A 24,103-nucleotide genomic window follows, 5' to 3' on the forward strand; every position below is an offset into this window, starting at 1 on the left:
CGCGACCACGTGTCACGGGACAGTCCGTGTGTAAGCATTACGAAAACATCACCTGTACGTTAGTTGCTAGAATATAAGATTTTATTTAAACCGAAAAACCGAGTATTGGCCTGGCGCTCTCCCTGTAAGGAACCCGAAATCTCTTAGCCATTCCTTACTCCCTGCCTAGAAAATCCAGCCTCTCTCCGCCAGTAGTAACTAGTCCGAGTCGCGGTAGAAAAAAGGGAGGCACGTTTCCACGTTGGTGTCGAAAGATACTTGTCGCCCTTTTTAAATTTAAGGCTTGTGAAACGTGAAGGTCTATTTTGCAAGACCGTTGAGGCTTGACCCCGGCGCAGCCGAGCAAGCACGTCGCAGTGTTTGCTGGTCTTCTCAACCGAATTATAAACACAGTCGACAGCAGATATCTGGGTCACGAATTACCTGTGCACTGCCTTGTGCATAATACCGAACTGGGATCGCCATCCGAGAGATCTGGTTATCTGTACGGCCACTGTAAATCCATATCACGCTCAGAAAAGTGTGATGTCTACAGTAATACCTTATGAAGATCCAAAAAGAATTTCGGAGCAGACTCGATTAATAATGAATGTCAAATTCCTTCTACCTGTTCACGTTTTTTGATGGGTTTGACTCGTACACTTTGCATGATGCGTACGCTGTCGATCATGCGTCAACGCATGGAGGGATTTTCTTGGAAATAAGTGGTCACGGACTATTACGTGATGGTCCCATATTCAATTAACGGGAACTTTGCGGTTGGCAATTTGGGATACGCAGTCGCTTCAGATCAGCAGCAAAGGTTATAACATTATCAAAGACAATTGAAAGTGAAGGTTAGTGTCATAAACTAATTGTGAACACTGTTTTACGCGGACCAAAAGTAAATATTCGCAGCTGGATATTTAAATATACGAGTATCATATTGTCATGAAGTAGGATATGGGGTTTCACATTTTAAAATGTATGTACGTACTAATTGATTTAAAATTCCGTTTATTTAAAAATCAAAAAGATACCTAAAGTAAAAAGCAAAGACTACTAACGATTAGGGTAATAGACATAAACGCCAATCGCGATTGTACTCATGTAGCTACTCTAATTTTGTTTATAGAAATCATTAAAGCTAGGAATTTGAATAACAAACATTTAAGAACCTTCCGCGTGCATCGACTCGGTTTTCGAAGAGTCTAAGCCTTCAATAAAGCTAAGGGTCTTTGTGGCAAGATCCAGGGTATCCAAAAACAGTAGGCTAGTCAACGAGTTTTTCAAGAAATTGCAGTTACATTTTCGATGGACCTTCATATCGGACATTTGTGCGAATATTTGTAATACGTGCCCAGTTTCCTTACAAATTTAATACTTTTTATGCGATATTCCCGTTATGTGTGAGTTTTTCTCTAAATTCTACGCTAAGACTTCTAGTAGTGTGTGCCATTATTTCATGTATGGATTTGGACCAGAAGGTTCACCGGAGGGCGGACACATTAACCCTTTCTTCTCCGAAATTTCATAGAGCGTGGTTTGACTCGCCCTCTAGATTGTAAACAGTTTTACAATCGTCAGATTGTATGATGATATAATAATAATCGCGGATGAGAAAACCGTGATATGTAGATGGGTGAAGCGAACAAATAATTTACATGAAGGTGGACATATTAACCCTTTCTGTTTCGTAGTGAGTGTTCTGAATTGGCTTATGGATTGCAACGAATAGACAAGATTATTGTTATTTAATTATATTCATTAATTTTAGCTGAATTTGGATTCTGCAGTCTTGTCGAATGTCATAAAATTTTCGATTAGCAGTTCAACGAAGAGTGATCTCTCTCCTCCCTTGCGTCGCGTCATTGCGATATTACTAATCGAACAACCACTGCTCGAAGCATCCGCGCACTGCCTTATTTCTCGTACTTTCCGAAAGATTCTTAATCGATTATAAACGATATATCGATTTCGTCTTGTTTTGGTATGTAGAGTGACTCCTTAAATTTATCCCGTGCTGTTCAGAAACGCCCTGTATAGCGCATATTAGTGTGGCATCGCTTAAGGGGGCAGACTCCTTGTGTTTTGAGCTGTGTGCGTGCCCTCACACAAGCAAAGAAAGTCATACACGTATACGCGATGAGCGAGAGAGACAAACGGTTTCGCAAATTACGCTTTACGTCTCGATACTTGAATAAATGAATTTTTCGCGGGTACAGAACCCACGAGTAGACTTCACTACAGGGTGTTCTGGTCCGTTTAAACTCCAATAAACACTATACGTTGAGAAAACTGTAAAATTACAAACTGTAAGCATGAAACAGACACTGTTGTAAACTAGCAAGATGGCTGCCGAAGTGACATTTTCGCAAATATCTCACGATTTAATGGTTTTTTCACTCATAGCACAACAGAGCACCCTTCCTTGAATTAGCACAATATCGTGGAAATGCGATTTTCCTCAATTTAACACTTCTTGAAGGCGTAAAGCGTAATTTTCGTTGTGCACCCGTTTTGACACAAAAATAGTTCAATGATTTGCCGTTAGAAGCGTTAATGGTATATTTCAATCAATTTGGTCATATTATCATCAGCATCGATAAAAATACAGATCAGTCGGTAAATGTAATCTAGAATTTGACAGCTGAATGGCGTATTCATCGAATACACGAATACAGACGCAAGAAAGGCTTAGTTGCCAAAACGTATTGAAAGTTTCGTCACGCTGTTGCCACATATATGTATGTACATATTACAATTCTGCCCATCAGGAAAACACGACCGAATCCAACTCCAGCCGAGATTTTGATTCTTACTAATGAGGGAACATCGCGAGGTGAAAGTCTCCGATTCTGATGAAACTTTGTAGGATTGTAGAATAGCCGAAAATATTCGACACGTATTTTTTTTTATTGCTTCTAATTCATCTAAAGAGTGTCAAAAGGACCCCCAAAGTTGGGGGTGGAAAACATATTTCGTTTAATATCTCCAAAACTAGTGCGTATAGCAAAATGATATAAATGGGGCGATTATGTATTTTTGAACGACGAATGCACCTATGTAAATAGTTTTTAAAAATATCAATTTATTTAAAAAATATATTAAAAAATAGTATATTGTCGTTGTTTTCACTGAGAACATGCTGATCGATCGCTTTGCAAATTTGTACGCAAATACTATGAACCAAAACACAAAATACGGCTAAAATAGAATTTTGAATTGTTACGTTATAAACAAAATAATAACATTCCTAGTTAAACTGCATTTTGTGCGAAATTGGTCCCTGAAGCGAGTGGTTTTACGAAAAATATATACCCCTATAATGTTTTTGTCATTATATTATGATACATGTTTATTGTTCACTAAATGTATAAATTATAACATTGCTAATGAATACTCGCAACGTCTTGCACTCGTTGCAAACAGTACGAGAGGTTCAGTGTGAGTGACCCTTGCATCGATGAAAATGTAGCAAGTAAAGGTGATTTACAAATCATTATTCTTCAATAGTTATTATTTACTATAAACAAACAATTGGAATTGTTCCAGAAGTTATAGTTTAATCCACTAATTTTACACGAAAGTATCTTAGTTGAGTGAATTAGGCATTCACTCATAATCTGCAGGTGCCCGGTTTAAATCTCGTGGTAGCTTTTAATTTTTTTTGTTTTCAATTTTTATTTTAAATAATTCTAATTTTTGTATACCTTTTCACAGATTACAATTATACCACTCATAAAATTTTTATTTTTAAGTAAAAAAAAATTAAAATAATTTCGTTTGTTTATTTCTTAAAAAGTATGAATGAATGATTGAATGAATAGCATGAATTTAATGAATTATTTATTCTATATATATAAGTTTTAGGATTTCACATATTAGTATATATATATATATGCCCATAATTATGAAAGTGGTCTAAATTGTATATTTCTTATCTTGGGATATTTAAAGGATTACATTTAAATAAATTAGAAAATATTTTTATATTACGTAACATTATAATTGGTGTTGATTAATGAACATTTATTATAAATGTGAAATTTTGTGTGAATCTCATACGAAAATGTTGTTTCTTAGACCACTTTCATAATTTTGGGCACATATGTATTGTTTCATTCGTGATACTCTTTCTTTCTCGCTCGCACCGTCCTTTTCTATATTTCGTATGAAGCAAAATATCGGCTCAAGGCGTATTCAGTAGAGATTTACTGATGCATAAAATTGTAATTGATGTGGCAACAGTGTGACAGAACTTTCCTACGATGCGATTTGGCAATTATACCTTCGCACTTCTCATTTGTAATTCAACAGGATAACGCTAGATGCCACATTATCAAATGTCGCATGTATAAATTATATGTTTTCACTAATGCCCGTTTTTTCGCAACAGCTCTTCGATCGATTCGGAGTAGGCCCCGAAGGAGTCTGCCCCCTTAAATGTAGTCAGAAATAAAGGGGATAGACTTCTTTGGGGCCTACTTCGAATCGATAGAAGCGCTGTTGCGAAGAAACGGGCATTAGTGAAAACATATAATTTAAACATGAGACATTTGATAATGTGGCATCTAGCGTTATCCTGTTGAATTACAAATGAGAAGTGCGAAGGTATAATTGCCAAATCGCATCGTAGGAAAGTCCTGTCACGCTGTTGCCACATCAATTACAATTTTATTCATCAGTAAATCTCTACTGAATACATCTTGAGCCGATATTTTGCTTCATAGGGAATATAGAAAAGGACGGTACGAGCGAGACAAAAAAAGTATTACGAATGAAACAATACATCTATGCCCATAATTACGAATGTGGTCTAAGTCAATTCAAACTTTAAAAACATTTTCGTATGGGATTCACAGAAAATTTCACATTCATAATAAATTTTCATTAATCAAGACTAATAAGATTCTAAATTACAATGTTAGGTAATATAGAAATATTTTCTACTTTATTCAAATGTAATCCTTTCAATATCCCAAAATAAGAAATATACGACTTAGACCACTTTCATAATTATGGGCACATACATACTAATGCGTTACAGCGTAAAACTTTTATATATAGAATAAAATATTCATTAAAGTCATACTATTTATTTATTCATTCATACTTTCTAACCCTTTAATATAAATTGTTGCACATATGAACCACCTATAAAATGCCTCCTAAAATCAAAAGACTGATGCAAAATGAATTGTAGACTAAAAGTACCTTATTAAAATTAATCAGTTTAAACTTCTAATAGAACCTTTAAACCAATTATGTACGCCAATTATTTTTAGTGTCTAAATAATGTACATAATTTTTTGTTTAAACTGGAGATGTTGCGCATTTAAGGGTTAACTACATATTGATCGATCGTTTTGCAAATTTGTATGCAAATACTATGAATCAAAATACAAAATACGGCTAAAATAGAAGTTTGAATTTTTACGTTATAAACAAAATAATAACATTCCTAGTTAGACACCAATTGGACCCTGTGAAATTGGACCCTGAAACGAGTGACTTTATGAAAAACATATGTCCTTATAATGTTTTGTATAATGTCGACTCCATTAATTATTTTTTGGATCCGATTTGATCCAAATTTGAATAATGCTTTTTTACTCATAATATACATAGTATATAGTAGTAAATGACCTTCGAACTGACAAAATTGGTACCAATAAAAAATTGGTGAATTGAGTTGAGTGGTCCAATTGTAATCTGTGAAAAAGTATAGGAAAATTAGAAGTATTTGAAATAAAAATTGACAAAAAAAAATAAAAAGCTGCCAAGAGATTCAAACCCGGCACCTGCAAATTATGAGTAAATGTCTAATTATCATTCAGCTAAGGTTCTTTGATGTCAAATTAGTAGATTAAACTATAATTAACGACAATTCAAATTGTTCGTATATAGTAGATAATAACTATTGAAGGATAATGATTTGTAAATCATCTGTACTTGCTACATTTGCATCGATGCAAGGGTCACTCACACTGAACCTCTCGTACTGTTTGCAATGAGTGCTAGACGTTGCGAGTATTCATTAGCAATATTATTATTTATACATTTAGTGAACAATAAACAACATGTATCATAATCTAATGACAAAAACATTATAGGGATATATGTTTTTCATAAAACCACTCGTTTCAGGGCCCACTTTGACACAAAATGTAGTCTAACTGAGAATGTTATTATTTTGTTTATAACGTAAAAATTCAAAATTCTATTTTAGACGTATTTTATGGTTTGGTTCATAGTATTTGCATATAAATTTGCAAAACGATCGATTAGCATGTAGTCAATAAAAACAACAATATACTATTTTTTAATATATTTTTTAAATAAATTGATATTTTCAAAAACTGTCTACATAGGTGGATTCGTCGTTCAAAAATACGTATTAGTTTTCGAAATATTAAACGAAATATCTTTTCTACTCCTAACTTTGAGGGTGGTTTTCACTTCCTTTACATGAATTAGGACCGATAAAAAAAATACGTGTCGAATATTTTCGGCTATTCTACTGGGTCACTGTACCGATCCTGGTCATCGACCGTCGAAATGGACCCAGTGACACAGATTTACAAACTACAGATGAATTGCATTTAATTCATTAGTGATTATTATTTTTTAAATCTAACGCAGACTACTTTCAACGTTTCTATCTTCAACGTTAATTCTCCAATTCTCCGTTTATTTTTTTTGTTGCATTGTTTTTTCGTTTGTACGTTATGCAAATATTTTCATACTAATGCTATTTCCTTCGACGCATGCCGACTTTCTTGTTCGAAGTACAACTGCAGCGCCTAGCACGTACCCAACACTACCGCGGTCGCTTGTGCGGCAAACTCGTGCTCTCATTGGCCGGTGTTTTTCGTTAATAACTCGTTAACGAAGCCTCATCTTACATTTTCGCTAAGGAGAAAGTTGTTTCAAATCACCCCCTGAATCACCCTTTCAAGGAACTGCGACATTTTTGTTACATCCTGTATACATATATGTGGCAACACCGGAACCAAACTTTCAGTACGTTTTGGCAACTGAGCCTTTCTTGCGTCTGCATTCGTGTATTTGATGAATACACCAGTCAGCTGTCAAATTTTAGATTACATTTATGTTGTTGGTAATATGACAAAATTAGTTGAAATATACCATCAACGCTTCTAACGGCAAATCGTTGAACTATTTTTCTGTTAAAACGGGTGCACAACGAATATTACGTTTTACGCCTTCAAGAAGTGTTAAATTGAGGAAAATTGCATTTCCACGATATTGTGTTGATTCCAGGAAGGGTGGTTTGGTGTACTATGAGTGAAAAAACCATTAAATCGTGAGATATTTGCAAAATGTCACTTCGGCAGCCATCTTGCTAGTTTATAACAGCGTCTGTTTTATGCTTACAGTTTGTAATTTTACACTTTTCTCAACGTATAGTGTTTATTGGAGTTTAAACGGACCAGACCACCCTGTAGTGAAGTCTACCCGTAGGTTCTGTACCCGCGAAAAATTCATTTATGCAAGTGTTGACACGTAAAGCGTAATTTGCAAAACCATTTGTCTCTCTCACTCATCGCGTATAAGTGTATGACTTACTTTGCTTGTGTGAGCGCTCGCACACAGCTCAAAACACAAGGAGTGTGCCCCCTTAATAAACATATGCGGTTTTTTAAAAAAAGCTCTTTTTTAATAGTTAAAATATAATTAGGGAGTCTTGAAATGAGCTTTTCTACAGACAAAATTTTTCGAAATTTGTTTTCATTAGAATACTTTTCTAAGTTGGAAACTGAAAATATCCGGGCAATCGGAAAGCTCGCGCAAGGTGCGTGCCGCTTGTCGCTTGATAGCAATTGGGATTTAAACATTTCAAAGAGTGAGCACTGTTTTGGTTTGCACTGCATCCGTGTTTCTTACCTACTGCAACGCTCAAAAACGATGCCTCGCTGTCCATGAAAGAGAGGCTTTCCAATAGACAGTAGGTGGGGGTCTATATGGCGCGCGAAGGAATTAAAATCCAAGGTTTAGATCTTTTTTAAACAATAATTTATTTAACAATAAAAACCTATTTTAATCCTATCATTAATACGATATTAATACCGATTCTAATCTAGCTGAATATTAATAAGGTCAAAGGAAAATGAGGTTATAATATTCATGATTATATTCTAGATATATAAAAGTAAGATTATACTGATCGCATTTATTATCTGACATGTATCTATTTGTCAATTATAATGGTAACTGAGGTTAAAATACGCAAGGATTATACATCTACGCTTTATACATAGTTAAACGAGAGTTAGATTATGTTTAGATGATATTAAAGAATGTGAGATCAAGAGAAGTGACGAAATTGAGTAGGGTGTGACTTCACTTCTTGTTATTGGCGTGGGTCACACTTCCGTTAAGGACTCTTTTGCAAAATGTCCGAAAAATGTGTGCGTACTTGTAAGATATCTGTAAAAATCATAAAATATACGAAATATTGAATGTTTAACTCCTTCACGTATAATTTCCTTTTGTAATGTCATCACCTTTGCTGCCGATCTGAAACGGGTAATTATCTTAAATTGCCAACCGTGAAGCTTCCATTGAGCGAACATAGACATCTCACGCTACAGTGCGTGATCGATTACTTGCGAAAAATCCTCATCACGCATTACCGCGTAATCGGCAACAAAGATATTGTGGAAAGTATACGAGCCAGACTCGTTAAAGTATGCCAAGGGGATAATTGTTGTTTGAGTAAGAAAGTGTGAACCACATAAAGTGGTAGAAAATAAATGGTTGTATTTGAACTTATTTCTGTTGAAATTAACAAGTTCTAACATATGATTACGCTCTTTCTAATTCTAAATATGTGAATTTATACATAGATTCCCCGTCCGTGGCGGGCGCTTGGTCCTGCCGGAGGAGGGTGGCGCCCTCGCTGTCCTGGACGCCGGTCAACGACGCTGGCGTCTGCAAAAAAGAAGATAGCGGTGGAACCGCACCGGTAAGCGAGAGTATGACCATCGCGCTATACGTAGTCCTCCTGACTCCAGGCTTCAACAACGTGTCTATGTGGAGGGGAGAGCAATGCCTTGACGTAACACAAGGTAATGCAGTGGACTGTATAACCGACTTTCCTTCGCTGGGAAGGAATCGTCGATAGGCGAGTGGATAGAGAGAAGGGGGCCTCTTCCCTTCGCTTTTGCACCTTATAGAAAGGCTCGCTTCGTACGAATCCCGATGAAAGCGGCGATTCGCGAGCGGGGGGACATGCTATAGCTAGCAGTTGCTAGCCTGGTGACTGATAACGGCCAGAGGCTCTACGACGACGCACCGTTCACCTCACCGTGTGCATCTATTCATCACACGGGGGTTGCTGCTAAACGGGGTGATAGAACGCGAGTAACGCAGAGGTGATAGGCACGTACGTTAACTCTCTCTGTTGTATGCCGTCACTTAGTGATCAACCAGGGAGCGGCCTTGTTGCTTCTTGACGAAGAACAAACTCAGAGAATTAGGATAGACCCCGATTCCAAGAACGCAAATCTCGTCAAATAGTCACCTGTTGGCGAACTAGGTGCTCTGTCGTACGTATCATACATATGAAATCGAGCAGAGTAGCTCACTAGTCGCAGGGGACAGACGTTCAGCTTTAATGCAAGTGTAAGATTTCAAGCGTCTGGCGACCAAACTACTTGAAATCGTGGAACTGGCTTAGCTGATGTTTCTTGTCTACCAGTCTAAAGGACTCGCAAGACTACTGGAGAGTCGCGTGTGTCCCCGCAAAGCGCGGAACACGTGTAAGAAATTTTCAAAATTGCCGCCTAAACGACCTGAGTGGCAGTCCCCGGAAGCAACCACCGAGGCGGAAATGCACCCCGCGAGGGCAAGCGGCAACCCCGGGGGAAAACCCAGGGAAAAACCCAGGGAGACAACGCACCTCGGCAACGTAGCCGAAACTGCGTGCGGAAAGGGACCCCACGCGCAGGGCCCTTCCTTCTGGCTCGAGCATCGCTACTAGCAACATCGGTGGAATTCTTGCGCCTGATTTGACGAATTCATTGTCAACTTATAATCATTGTAATAAGCACTCAAGAGTTAGAACATAATTTCAATAAATTTCTAACACACGCTACGTTTGCCGCTACGCGGCGTTTGACAATTATCTTTTGTATCGTTCTAATGTGATACGGTTCTCTCTCTCTCTCTCTCTCTCCTTCAGGCTCCGATGTCCCCACTCGACGTCGGGCCTGGAGTTCAAACTGTTGATCAACAATGATCACCTTGTCTGAACTTCAATTGCAATGGTTTAAAACGAGTCATACGACAATATACCGTGTTTGTCATTAGGGTAACGGAATCTCCTACCGAAGTCGACCTTCGGTTGGTCACGTATGCCAACAGACCACGAATCTCGCGTGCGAGCCAAATGTTCGTTATATAACCGCTTTTTAAACAAATGGAATTACTGCAAGACAGAGAGCTGTTTTTTGCTGTACCAGAAATGTCTAAAAATGTCTTTTCGCAGAAATATGTTGAAAATTGAATCAAAATTTTCATTGCTTTTACACTCAGGCTTCCTTTTTCATTCATGCGTAAATTGATATCTTCAATGTGTGCTATAAACGAATCTATTTAATATCGACATATTGCCATGCATTGGATCTTCTTCCTTTAGGTAATAATAACTAAAAGATTCTGTGAGTGATTATAAGTGTTGTTGAATAACGGTTACCACCTGCTGGTTGGCATCCTTCTCTCTCATATATTCAACAAGATTTGAAAATATTGCAGATCCTTTTCAGTCAATCGCATTTGCCACAGTAATATTTTCTTTTGAAAAGAAAAGCATGTATACATGTCCTTAAGTTGCTCTTGTAAGAATATCTTTAGTTCATTTAACAGCGAAAAAATATCTGCCTGAGTATGCAAGCTTAGCAATCCACTCATCATCGGACAAGAATTCTTGTAATTTCGGACTAATTTGTTGCTAGAAAAATAATTTGACTTCTTTGCGCAGGGCAAACAGTACGGTTAGTGTTTTACTCCTCGACAGATGATACTGGGAACTCATTTCTTCACAAAGTGCATCAATTATTCGAGAATTCCGCGCTTTGTGCCGAATTTTATTTATAACTAACCTGGGGATGTTCATGAATAATATATATTTTTATAGGAAACAGATAAGGCAATGAGACCCGGATAAAAATATGTTTCATAATTACAGGATTCTAAAAACGTTTGTTTGTATTTTGCCCTTCTTGCATAAATTCATGCTCATGTGAATTATCTATCTAGTTAAATTGATTTAATTTGTCAATAAGCACTCGTCTCATAGCTGAACAGTATTGATAATAGCTATACGTAAATATAATGCTAAATACGCCTCAACAAATTATGCTGCTACACTCTTGAGTCTCTTACTGAACGTCTCACGTAGTTACTCCTTTTTCGAATTTAAAAAGTTCAATTTGATTATCGAAGCAATAAGGTGAATTTTGTGAGAGTGCGTTCAAACATTATTGAAATACTGAATGTTCGAAAAAATAGAGTTTCAGTAATGAAAAGTTCGATCGAAGGCGATCCCAATTTTATTATTGATAAAAATAATGAGTGTAAAATGCTATAGAAAATCTCAATTAATCCAGTATATAGATACTTCTATGCACAAAAGAAGTAGCGATCAAGTAAATATTGACCCACGCTAGAAATTCCAAACACCGAACAACAAATGAAGAAAGAAGTGAATTTTGTTCGGACTTGACAAGAACGATGGTTGCTGTCAATATTCGTGATATGCTGTAAATAATGTCGTATGGAAGAATTTCCTGGCAAAGTATATAGACTAACCCATTCCAGATGAATCAACGCTGCGTAAAAATTACTTAGATGATTGCTACAATTTTGTAATGAAAGCCATTAGAAACGACGTAGCAGACCACTATACTACATGGTTGCGAGAAAAAAGTTCTATTGCTCGTGACAGGCGCAACACCGTACATGATAAAAGTCGGGAAGGAATTAAAATTATTTTATGAAAATATGGTGAATGACACATGTTTAGTACATAGCATATTCAAATTGCTGCGGAAGTACGATTTCATTCTTTATTAGTCAATAAATTGATATCATCCGTAAAAAAATTTGTTTACAAGTACAGCTTCGTATATAAAATAAATATTCAAAAATAAAATATTCAAAAATATTCCTCTGCCACCAGAACCATTTTTGAGGTGGAACACATGAATTGAGACAGCATTATTCTATGCCGAAAACTTTAAGATTAAAAATGTTAGTCGATATTTTTTTAAATAATCGTAAATGGTAAGGAAACTTCTATAGATTTAATGGGAATTACTTTTAGTCTCTGGATAGCCTACTTTCCCAAAACCTCTTCACAGGCTCGTAACATACAAGGCTTAAGTAATTCTTCTCCAATCGTATACGGCTTTTTATTTTTGGCAATTTGAAGTGCTATCAGATAGAAGCCTTTGATTAAGACTCATCTTTAACAGTTATTTTTGTTAAAGCAGTTACTTGCTTTTGCATATTTTCAGATATTCTTTGAAAATATTCAAGTGGTTTTTTAGCTAAATCCAAGTATGTTGATTGCAAATCAATTAATTGCATCATTGGATAAACTCTCAGAACATACAGTACACAGTAGGTGTGGATACAGCTCACTACCAGGTTCTTGAATAAATCTAAACTTCGAGTAGTTCCAGGAAGAAGTGTATCTCCTGCTACGTTCACATCTCGTTATATGTATACCCGCCAATTGAAGTTCGTGCATGTGCAACGACTTATTACTAATAGCGCACTTATTCTAACTGTGAATGTTTTAGATAAGAAACGCATGAAATTTGCTATACTTAGTCTAGAAATATGTAGAAATATGCTATATTTACTGTGAAATAATTAATAAAATATTAAGTAATAGACGATTATACAATAGCGATACAAAGACAGCAAAGTAGATATAACGAGATAGAGAGAGATGGCGATAGACAGAGAGAGACGGGAGAGATACAGAAAGATAGAGATAGAGTAGGCTGTGGGGGGTTACACTATGTTCTTTTCCACAAGCATTCTCGATCTTGAAAGTTTTATAAAAAGTAAACCGCAAGATATACAACAAAATGTATTAAGACTTTTTTCTTCTACTGCTTCTCCTTAATATATCTGCAAAATTACAAAATCCTGCAACTCGTAGTTTACTGTATAAACATGTTAACTTTGAAGCGTTATTACTGCGCTAAACGGAAGTAGATCGGATACTATGTCATAAGATATTTTGTGACCTATTTAAGGTTCTGTACCATCCCCTCAAATATTGAAACGTATGTACAGTTGCGAACAAAAGTTTCCGAACGATATCAATTTTTGTATTCCAGTCTTTTTCCAGTCATCGATTGTGTACTCTACATATTTACGTGCAAATAGTAAACGTGCTTTTATATTTTTTTTGTAAGTAATGGCTTCTTTGCAGGTTGTCTTCCGTGTAAACCAATGTAATGACTGGAAAAAAGTCGTCCGATTAACAAGCGATTCGATGTGAAATACACGAAAAGTACCATCAAATTTGGAGGGGGAAATGTAATGGTTTGGGGTTGTTTTTCATGGCATGGTGTTGGTCCTCTGTACCATATTAATGGTAGGAAGGATCAAATACAATATCGTGAAATTCTACAATACACAATGTTGCCATATGCTACAAACAACATACCACATGATTGGTCGTTCCAACACGATAACGACCCCAAACACACCGCCAAATCAGTTAAAGCGTGGCTGCAAAGTAAAGAAATTAAGATTTTAGATTGGCCTGCTGAATCGCCGGACCTCAGTCCAATAGAAAATGTATGGAATGAGGTAGAAAGATTAATGAAAGACAGAAAATTATCAAATGGTGACGATTTATTTGCAGAAATAAGCCGAAATTGGATGTCCTTATCCGAATTCAATCTGCAAAGACTTATTACAAGTATGACAAGGAGGTGCCAAGCCGTCATTAACAGTAAAGGATGTACAACTAAATATTAATAAATCGTTCGGAAACTTTTGTCGGGCCATATTTCAGGCAAATATGTAAAATTTAAATATAAGAAAATAAACATACCTTTTATAAAGATGATTTCGGTGCATTCCTGTAGACGATTAAATTTTCTATTGTTGTGCATAATTAGATTTGTTTATAACTCCAAATGAAACACACAAAATTGCATGGAATACAACAATTGATATCGTTCGGAAACTTTTGTCCGCAACTGTATGTCACACCCTGTATAACTCTAAAAATTATGTGACGATCAAAGAGGAGATCCTCTGTAAACATCTCATATGTGGAATTTGTCTCATACATAATACACGTATTGTACCAGACCGCCTCACCGTAGGGTTACAATGCCAGGCATTATGCGAAACGATTGTAAACGGAGGGGCTATTCTCTCAGACACCATTCCTTAGAATTCGTGCAAAGACGGGCGGCTTGACGGAACTCTAATTTGTGTTGGATATACTCGCGTACAGTTATCAATGGCCGTCTTGAATGTACCTTGATTCCGTGAGATCGGTGGACAATAGTCACTTCAAATTATGTCCACTGGAACCTCTTTCCAGTTGTTTTTCTTGGTACCCTTGCCATCGGGTAGCTGCTTGCTGAGACGCGTTTGTTGGCACAAATCTGCTCACTGCAGAGCATAAACGAGCCTCAGGAGAAGACCATGAATGTCCTCTCACGATATGAGCTCTTGTCATCGAGTAATTACACCGAGTCGTGTTACTTGGCACGAAGTTGCTCTATTCAGAGCATTAACACGACTCTGAAATGTTCAACCACTGCCCACTTTCGAATCTCAACAAGAATTTTTAGCCTCATCTTTCGGACAGTTCCGTCAAACTACCCGTCGCTTCCATTAACCACAGTACCCATATTCTGGCTCAGCGGCGCACTTTATTCTATTACCCCTACCCTGTCCTCTGCTTACCGCGTCGACATACTTTGTTCAGACATCGGTAATATTACAACAATCATAGCACCCCAGGTGCAATCGCTGGAGCAACTCAACGCAATAATAACTACAATAACAATGATGGTAATATATGTAAGAACAATAACAGAATCCAACGCAACACTAATACTAGCGATATAGCTAAGACATCAAATGCAACCCGCTCTCAGAGCCCCGTGTCAACACGTACATTTGTTGCGAAAATGAATCTCACAATCAAAGTTACTTACATTTCTTGATGTTCGTAAAGGACTAGAAAACTGATGACTGCGTTTGTTATCTGTGGAACGAGGTAAATCCGTCACTGATCTATTTTGTCTTGTTCTTATCCCTTTGATATACTCATTTCTGTAAAAACATAGATAGAACTTCATAAATTATTTGGATATAGTACAAAGTGAAAAAACATAATTCCAGTAATTTTACAGTTATTAGTAGAATGTTTACAACTGAAAAATGACTAATTATAAGTATTTCTCAGTTTAGAAAATGAAAAATAGTACAACTTAACATTATATGCTATTTAAGATTGTCTGTAAAGAGGCTTCAAAGCATCGTTTAGGCTGCATCAACAGGCTCTTTAAAATGTCCGCGGAGAATTCTTTACGATAACAAAAAAAATCGTCAAGATATATATAAGATATCTGCTTACAGACGGATTTCGTTTAAAATATAGTTTGTTGCCGTCTTTGAAAACTCTTTGAAGTGTCCGTGAAGAATTCTTCAAAATACATAGCTTTTAAATGAAACAATCACCATTAAATAATGAAATATTTAATATTTTATTTTATTTTTATATTATTATATACATGTAATATATTTATAGAAATTTGTATGGATCAATACTATTGGATCTATTCCTTCCTTGTTTTCTTCCTTTCCACTGTCTACATCAGATTCTACTTTGCTGCCTCTTGGAGCTGTTATGAAATTCCATTCTGGTATACATAGTCACAATTAACATATGTGCTTATGAATATGTTAATAATAGCGTCTACGAACTGATGTAAAATATGAAACAATAATCAATTTTCTTAAGTAAATATTTATTTAGATCGACAAGTGTTATCCTGTTCTCGTTTGTAAATAGCGACTTACAACAGTCATAGTAGTATAAAAATGGAAGCGGGACTCGCATACTTTGTAGTTTTCAGATACAAAGAGAAAGGTGCGCCCATTATGTGCAACGTGTAACTTTCTTTTTTACGTCGCAATAATTCTAAAATAGATATAAAATAGATTCTAGAATAGATTAAAAAACTCTGATGCTGTATATATATAAATATACACGTAACAAAAATGCAATTTATATTATTTATTATTTCTCAAAATTAATACCCGAAACTTGCCTAACGTGTTAACCTAACCCCTTTTTAAACATCTATAATAATAGTCCCTCTCATTAGGAATTCAGTGACTATAATCATTCAAGGCCATTTAAGGTCACGGCCAGAGAATACGTATAAGATTTAAGATATGAAAGCGAAATACGTTTATCATGAGTGAGATTTGTAAACATATTAAGGTTATGTTTAATGTTATTGAATATTTTCAAATATCTTCTAGCCGATTGCTTTATGAAGAGAGGTACCTTCACCGAAACATTCCTTCTAAACAGATTTTTATTAATATCAACAAATTATTTAGAAGTACTGGAACTATAGATGTCAGAAAACGTAAACGTAAGAATCCTGCGACGAATGGAGACACGTTTATACGTGTTTCTTTGTTCGAGATCTTGAATAGCCTTGAATAATTATAGTCACTGAATTCCTTATGAAAGGGACTATCATTGTAGGTGTTTAAAAAGAAGTGATTTCATTTTAAAAAATGGATCTGACCTTGATAAAATAATATCTTGTGTATTTACATAATAAAAGTTTATGTATTTACATCTTTATTTGTTCGTAAAACTAATATATTGTCGAGAATATCACGATTCAAGTTATATCATAATGACAAAAGAATATATTTTAAAAATAAGAACAATTTTTCTACGCTAACTTGTGTAGTACAAATAAAGCCATTTCTGCTAGCGAATATAATTCCGGTACATATTTTTTTCTTGTTCCAAGATTGTAAAATATTCTTTTTTTGGAATCCACCCATGAAAATTTATCAATTCACGAAGCATTGTTATTACATCTAGCGTCGTATGTGCTAGATTGTGGCTTTTGTTCACTAGTTTCCTTAACATTTATTCAACATCATCTGCTTCGACTTCTTTTTCCATTATTCTGAAGTACTGTACTTGATATAGTATTATAGTTAAATGTTGCTCTACATTCTTTGAATAAGTCGCGTGGTGACAGACGAAGACGCAAGACGTGTGTTTTAAAGATCCTCGAGTGTAAACACTGAAGCGAATTTAATCGAGAAATCGAGAAAACATACAAGTGACATATAAACAGCATTTAGCTACCATACTGCAACAAGGAAGCGGTGGCATACAGTGGGGGACAAAAGTATTCGTACACTTGGAATATAGAAATAAAAACAATAATGTTTTTTATATTATTAATTATATTCAAACATATGTAGCTGTATATTATACATAACACTTATAACAACAAATGAGCAAAAGACAAAGCCAATAACATTATTTAGTAACTTAAAATGAATAGAAATTCACACAACCGTAAGAAATTGCCGGGACAAAAGTATTCGTACATTTAGTTATTATAATTGTAGCAATTAATTAAACGGGAATATTCTCAATTAATACTTTGTAGGATACCCCTTCTGACGAATTACTTCATCTAATCTATTGGGCATTGATAACACTACATTTTTAATGAAGTCAGGTTCTATATTACACCATTCTCTTTTTAATATTTCTTTTAACTGTTCTTTCGATGTTATGTCGTGTTTTCATAAGTTTTTTTCGAGTTTCGCCCATACGTGTTCGATTGGATTTAAGTCAGGTGATTGCGGGGGAGTTACTAACATGTGGGGAGTATTATACAATAACCACTGACGCACTATATAGGCTGTATGTTTCGGGTCACAGTCTTGCTGAAAGTAAAATGTTTTCCCAATACCTAATTTATCTGCACTTTCTTGTAAATTTGCTTTTATATATCGCTATTACCGATTCTGTCAAAACTACTCGAGAAAGTGCTTTTAAAACCCTTGAAACCAATAATGAAGGAAAACAACTAATACCACTACACCAGTTCGGATTTCGAGAGCAACATTCAACGATTGAGTAAATTCATCGAATAGTCAACAAAATTGAAGAAAACCTTGAGAAACGCACGGTATGCTCGGCCGTTTTCATTAATGCAATCCAAGCCTTTGACAGGGTATGGCATACAGGGTTGCTGTACAAAATCAAACACCTCCGACACAACTTCTACTTTTTATTGAAATCATATTTAAGTGAAAGATATTTCCATGTTAATGAAAATAACAAATATTCAAAAATGTATCCAATTCTAGCGGGCGTTCCACAAGGTAGTGTACTAGACCCCACACTATATCAAATATATACCGCAGATCTTCCTGACAGTGAAAATGTGCTCTCAACTACGTAGGCAGATGACACCGCATTCTTAGCATCGCATGAGAACCCTGTGGATGCAGCAGTACTCCTGCAAGAAGCTTTAAACAAGACAGTGGAGTGGGCAAAAAAATAGAAAATTACAATTAACGCAATAAATCAGTTCACATAACATTCACTACAAGACATGTATCGTGCCCAGAAGTAAAACTAGATAATGAAAATCTGAACACAAGAGACAGCGTCAGATATATCGGCATCCACCTTGATAAAAGACTTACATGGAAAAATCATATAAAAGCAAAGAGAAAACAACTGGATTTGAAAATGAAAAATATGTATTGGATTTTGGGGCATAAATCACCACTCACACTACTCAACAAAATTCTTCTATACAAAGCCGCTATCATTCCAATATGGACATACGGTATACAATTATGGGGATGTGCCAAAAAAAGCAATATAAACAGCATCCAAAGATTCCAAAACAAGGCCTTAAGATCAATAGCTGCTGGTCCATGGTATGTCAGTGGAGATATACTTCATAAAGATCTGGGAATCAAAAGTATCAAAGAACAAATAGAAGAATTCGCATCCGCACACAAAAATAGAATAATACGACATCCCAACGAACTGGCTAAAGAATTAAGTCAAGCACCGCAATACAGAAGATTGAAAAGAAATAAACCGACAGACCTACAAAAATAATAAATAAGTAATAAACGAATAATTATATAAGTTAGTGGAAACGCTTCTGAGCGTCACCCACACGCGCGCCATATCTACATATGTACATCAAATTTGCTGGTTCGTTCTATAGAGCCAGTTGTAAATGAAACATTTAAATTAAAAAAAAAAATTCTTTGAATAGAAGATTTCCACAATTAGATTCAAAAGAAAATATTTTGTAATTTTTGAACAAACAAAAAAAGAAAAAATCAGAATTGGATTCACCCATAGAAGTAGGTTTAGACGTATCACCAACATAGGATATTGCACCTTAAAATATACCTTCGTGAAATAACTTAAACAGTAATATTCTTGACAATATATTAACTCTAAGAATAGGTAAAAATGTAAATACATGTGGTATAGCGACGCGAGAGATCGGACGGTGGGACGCCCGACGGCACACGACGGGACCCGAAGGCGCCGCGACGTCGAGAGAGAAAAAAACAAGAGAGTAATGAAAAATTAGGAGAGCGACGGGATCAAGCGACGGGAGCAATGCGATTCCATTTTTACGCGTTCTTTGTGTTCTTTTGTGTTCTTTGTGTTCTCTTATATTAATATTATACTCGTGTTAAAGAAGCACCGAGTTCGTTTAATTTTCCAATCCCACATATATAAGTTATTATATAATTGCTATATAATTGTACGAATTCCTGTTTTATATTAATATTACATAAATACACATATTATGATTTTATGTTGTTATCCTAGGAAAAAAACAAGAAAGAAAACAGAAATTAAACTAATTGAATGTTATATTTTATGCGCCTTTTCCTTGAGGCACCCCGGAAATTTTATTGCCAGGGGCCCTTACGATTTTTTTTTTGGTAAAATTATTCAACCTTGAAACAGAAACGGCCTTTTTTACTTTAATTGGTGCTGAAAGGCGATAGAATCGTCGTAGAACGTAGATAAAAAAAGCAGTAGAAAGTTTAAGTTCTCCTTTTGGAGAACAATTTAATTAACAGTTGGGTACACTAAATCTTTTCGAAGATATGTTTAAAAATGGTACAATTTCCATTTTTGTTTAACTCGTTGTATTTCGATAACAGCTGATAGCAACATCCTGATCTTAAGGTCATTTTAAAGCGGAGGGTCTGCCAATTTGGTTGAGCCCTGAATGAACCTGCTGTGACAGTTCTTTCCCTATGGCCTTTATGTTTAAATTTCCGCTCTGGCTTCAGCGGCTGTATGATTGCCTCAAATCCAGTGCCGTCCGCATTACCGTCATCCAAGGCATACCACGTGGAGGGTGGAGGGTCCTCGTTCGGATTTATACCTCGTGTGTGTGTGAGTATACACAGCGTACGTGTATCCGTATGTGCTTGCACGGTATACATTCGGAAGCGTAATATCAGAGGGATTCGGCACGCTTTCGGATATTTTTGACACGGATGACAGTGGGTAGGGGATACGAAACAAGAGAACTCGCTTGAAAGAAAGGACAGTACGGCAAAGTAACACAATGGCCTCATTTTATACAAAGTGGTAAATTTAAACATAAAGGCCATAGGGAAAGGATTGTCACAGTAGGTTCATTCAGGGCTCAACCAAATCGGCAGACCCTCCGCTTTAAAATGAGCTTAAGATCATGATACTGCGATCAAACGTTATCGAGATACAACAAGTTAAGGAAAAAATGGAAATTGTAACATTTTTAAACATATGTTTGAAAAAATCTAGTATGCCGAAATGTTAATTAAGTTGCTAAAGTAAACAATGCATCTTCAAAACGAAAGCTTAAACTTTCTACTGCCTTCTTTATCTACGGTCTACGATGATTCTATCGCCTTTCAGCAGCAATTAAAATTTAAAAAAAACGATTTCTGCTTTAAGGTTGAATAACTCTCCAAAAAAACGTACAACATTCAACAAACACTTACTTTAGATAGGAAGGAAGTCGCTTTCGACTGGTATAAAAGTAATGAGCCTGAGAAATTTTTTGCGACTCATGGAGTATTAGAAAGTTGGTCGAAATTTAAAAAAAAATTTAAACTGCCGTTTATAGCGCTATAGCTTTGCCACAAAACAACAAAATTAAAATCTGAAAACAGTATGCAAAAGTAGAGATTTCACGCTTTTCAAACGATTTTTCAATATTGTCAATACGATCTTTTTTGCCAGAGTTAAGACTATATGAACTTGACCCCACTTCTCGGCTTCGTAGAGGTAATCCCTTAATTCTTTTGCTGAATATAGATTACGATACTATCGGAACTTGACTAGACTAGAACGAAATAGTAGATAGCGAAAAATGGCATGTATACAGGGTGGGTGGAAAATTATAGTACAACTGTCTAGCGGGTAATTCTACTTGAAAAATATAACGAAAAAATTTGGTATCTAATTTTTTTATCCGAAGCTTTGTTTTCGAGAAAATCGAATTTATATTTAGAACTCTCGGTGCAAGTCGTTCAAGAAGTTCGACCTGAATTCCTAGTGACCTGTCATCGGGATCATAAAAAGAACATTCACTGTACGGATACAAATCGGACGTGAAAGAAAAAAGATGGACAAGTATGAACCAGTACACTCAAAAATAAGTATATGCAATATGTATGAGCTTAAGTCAACCCTTCTGATACCGTACCGATGTCGGGTCCAAAGGGTTAATACTGCTACTGTGCTGTTCTCGTATGTAGTCACATTTCTGTACACCCGTCATGGCGAACACATGAATGCCAAATATTATTTTATATACTTACAAATTCTTCTTTAACTGTTGCAAAGTGTAAAAATAAAAAGCATGCGACCAGCTCGGAGTAGCTAACATACTCCGTTCAAGAGATAATCTCCGCAAGGTATGCAAGTCTAATTGGTTAGAGTGGAAGAGAACACTCCCAGTCTCACACATACTTTCTGTTCCCGCATACGATTTGCCGTGGCAGCCATACACACAATGTAGACCGAAAAATACCTCTTGCCCCTGTACCGTCCCAGGGCTCATCTCAACACAGTAGGAGAGCATGGATACTAATTTCGAATGCCATTCCGTGACCTGCTCAAAGGTTTCTATACGCGAGAAATGAACTATCGCTAAGACAAAGATAGCGTTAGGCTTATTATTAGCTTTAATAATCGAAAGTATGAAATTCTACATTCCTTATTCACTACTGATGCAAGTACCAGCAATCGATTTCTTATATTTTTCCCATGAAAATGATGCGAAATACGGTATAATTTGAATGATTTATAACGAAATTATATGGCAAAACGGGTTGTACAATTTTAAGTTAATTTCGTCAAAAATGATCCGATTTACACTACGTTTGGTGTCATTTTAAGCAGGAAATCAAAAAAGTTCGTCTCTGTTACTCCCATAAGGATACAATGTATAATAATAAAGTTAATATTTTGTCACAAAGTCATAAATCTTCACCTGCGAGGCCCTAAACTCTGAAGTCGCTTGCTGCTCGATATAGACAAACGAGGAATCACAAAGTTTTCCTGCGTCTGGAGTCACTAACGTAAACATTCACTGCTACTTATTGAAAACCGCTAATTACGATTAAATGTATGGTGTAAACACTTTTTAACACAGTTTATTAAAAAGAAACAGAAACACCTAAACAAACACTTTACACTGGGTGGTACACAAGTCACTTAATTTCTATGGGTTCGATTCGGAAAAGAATATTGTTAGTCTTTCGCTTTTTCCGGTAAAAAGAATGTCCGCGACGCAACAAGTATGATCCCAAGTTTGGTTGAGGATAGGTTGGTTATGGAAGGAAAAATCGCACAAGAGCCGTCTCTACGTCTGCTTGAACGGTTTTGGGTTGCAGAAACCTAGAGGTGCCGTGCGTACTGACGTCTTCCTCTAGGGGGATTGGTTTTTTCCTATGTTCAGTTGACCAGAGTGCTGTGCTCTACGTCTGCTCCGTTAAGACTCTTCTTTTTGCGTTAATCGCCGCCTTTTATACCTATTTTCGCACCTAGCGAAAATCCTAGCGAAGATCCTTTTTACCTGGATTGTCCCATCGTCGTGTCGCATCGCCGTGCGACTTTACGCTAGTTCACTTATCACTATTTACACGCTAATACTGTCTCGTTACAATGGTAATTATGCAAGAAAAGGACCACCTCACCGATTTCAATAACTTTGAAATATATTGTAGGGGACATAATTTTGAGTAACTTTTTCGTGTACATGTTACTACCGCTTGTAAGACAATTTTAAAAATTGCCGCCTAAACGGCCTGAGTGGCACTCTCCGGAAGCAACCACCGAGGCAGAAATGCACCCTGGCGAGGACAAGCGGCAACCCCGGGGAAAAACCCAGGGAGGCAACACACCTCGGCAACGTAGCCGAAAATGCGTGCGGGAAAGGACCCCAAGCATAGGGCTCTTCTGGTTCGAGCATCGATAGCAGTTACATCGGTGGAGTTTTTTACGTCTGATTACGCGCACATTCATACTGTTCGCTGTTAGTTAGTAATTATTGTAACAAACGCCCACGAGTTAGAACACGGTTATAACAATCTTCTAACACGCTTTACTTTATTTTATGAAATATGTGCAGGAAACCTTATTTATAAATGTAAGCAAGGTTTATTGCTAATATTGGAGAAATTATGCCGAACGGCAGTTACATGTATAAGAAAACTGTTTAGAATGTTGAGTTAAATTTTGCTACGTATTCCAATTTCAGAAGATTCGGTGAAGTAGCTCATCTTCTGTATAAATAATAAGTATGATTGAACGAATCCCTTATATTCTCCTGACAAAAATGATAGCAAACACGACATAATTCAGATCAGTTTGAATCATTTCTATTATATCGTCTGAATCGTATACTTTAGGGAAGGCAAACTCAAGTCGAGCCCTAGTGTGAAACTTCATAAAGCTCAACTCTTCTACCAAAACTTAACGATTGCTTATTTCTTACATCCC

The 24,103-nt window shown here is 36.2% G+C and overlaps 1 protein-coding gene across 15 annotated transcripts in view; it reads right to left on the reverse strand.

The window, feature by feature from the left end:
• Positions 1 to 24,103, reverse strand: part of LOC143189077 (uncharacterized) — a 407,881-nt gene that overhangs the window by 194,388 nt on the left and 189,390 nt on the right. For 12 of the 15 annotated variants that reach the window (XR_013001548.1, XM_076375138.1, XM_076374864.1 and 9 more), the window contains one exon: positions 15,210 to 15,327. The exons of 2 other annotated variants lie outside the window; for them this stretch is intronic. Coding sequence is in view for 11 of the 13 variants with exons in the window: in XM_076375138.1 (XP_076231253.1) it covers positions 15,210 to 15,327 (118 nt within the window). In the remaining 2 variants the exon portion in view is untranslated. Of the gene's footprint in view, positions 1 to 15,207; positions 15,328 to 24,103 lie in introns of those variants that run through there. One more of the 15 variants, XR_013001610.1, reaches the window with a different exon arrangement.

This window comes from Calliopsis andreniformis, chromosome 1 (genome assembly GCF_051401765.1).
Source record: "Calliopsis andreniformis isolate RMS-2024a chromosome 1, iyCalAndr_principal, whole genome shotgun sequence".
NCBI lineage: Eukaryota > Metazoa > Arthropoda > Insecta > Hymenoptera > Andrenidae > Calliopsis > Calliopsis andreniformis.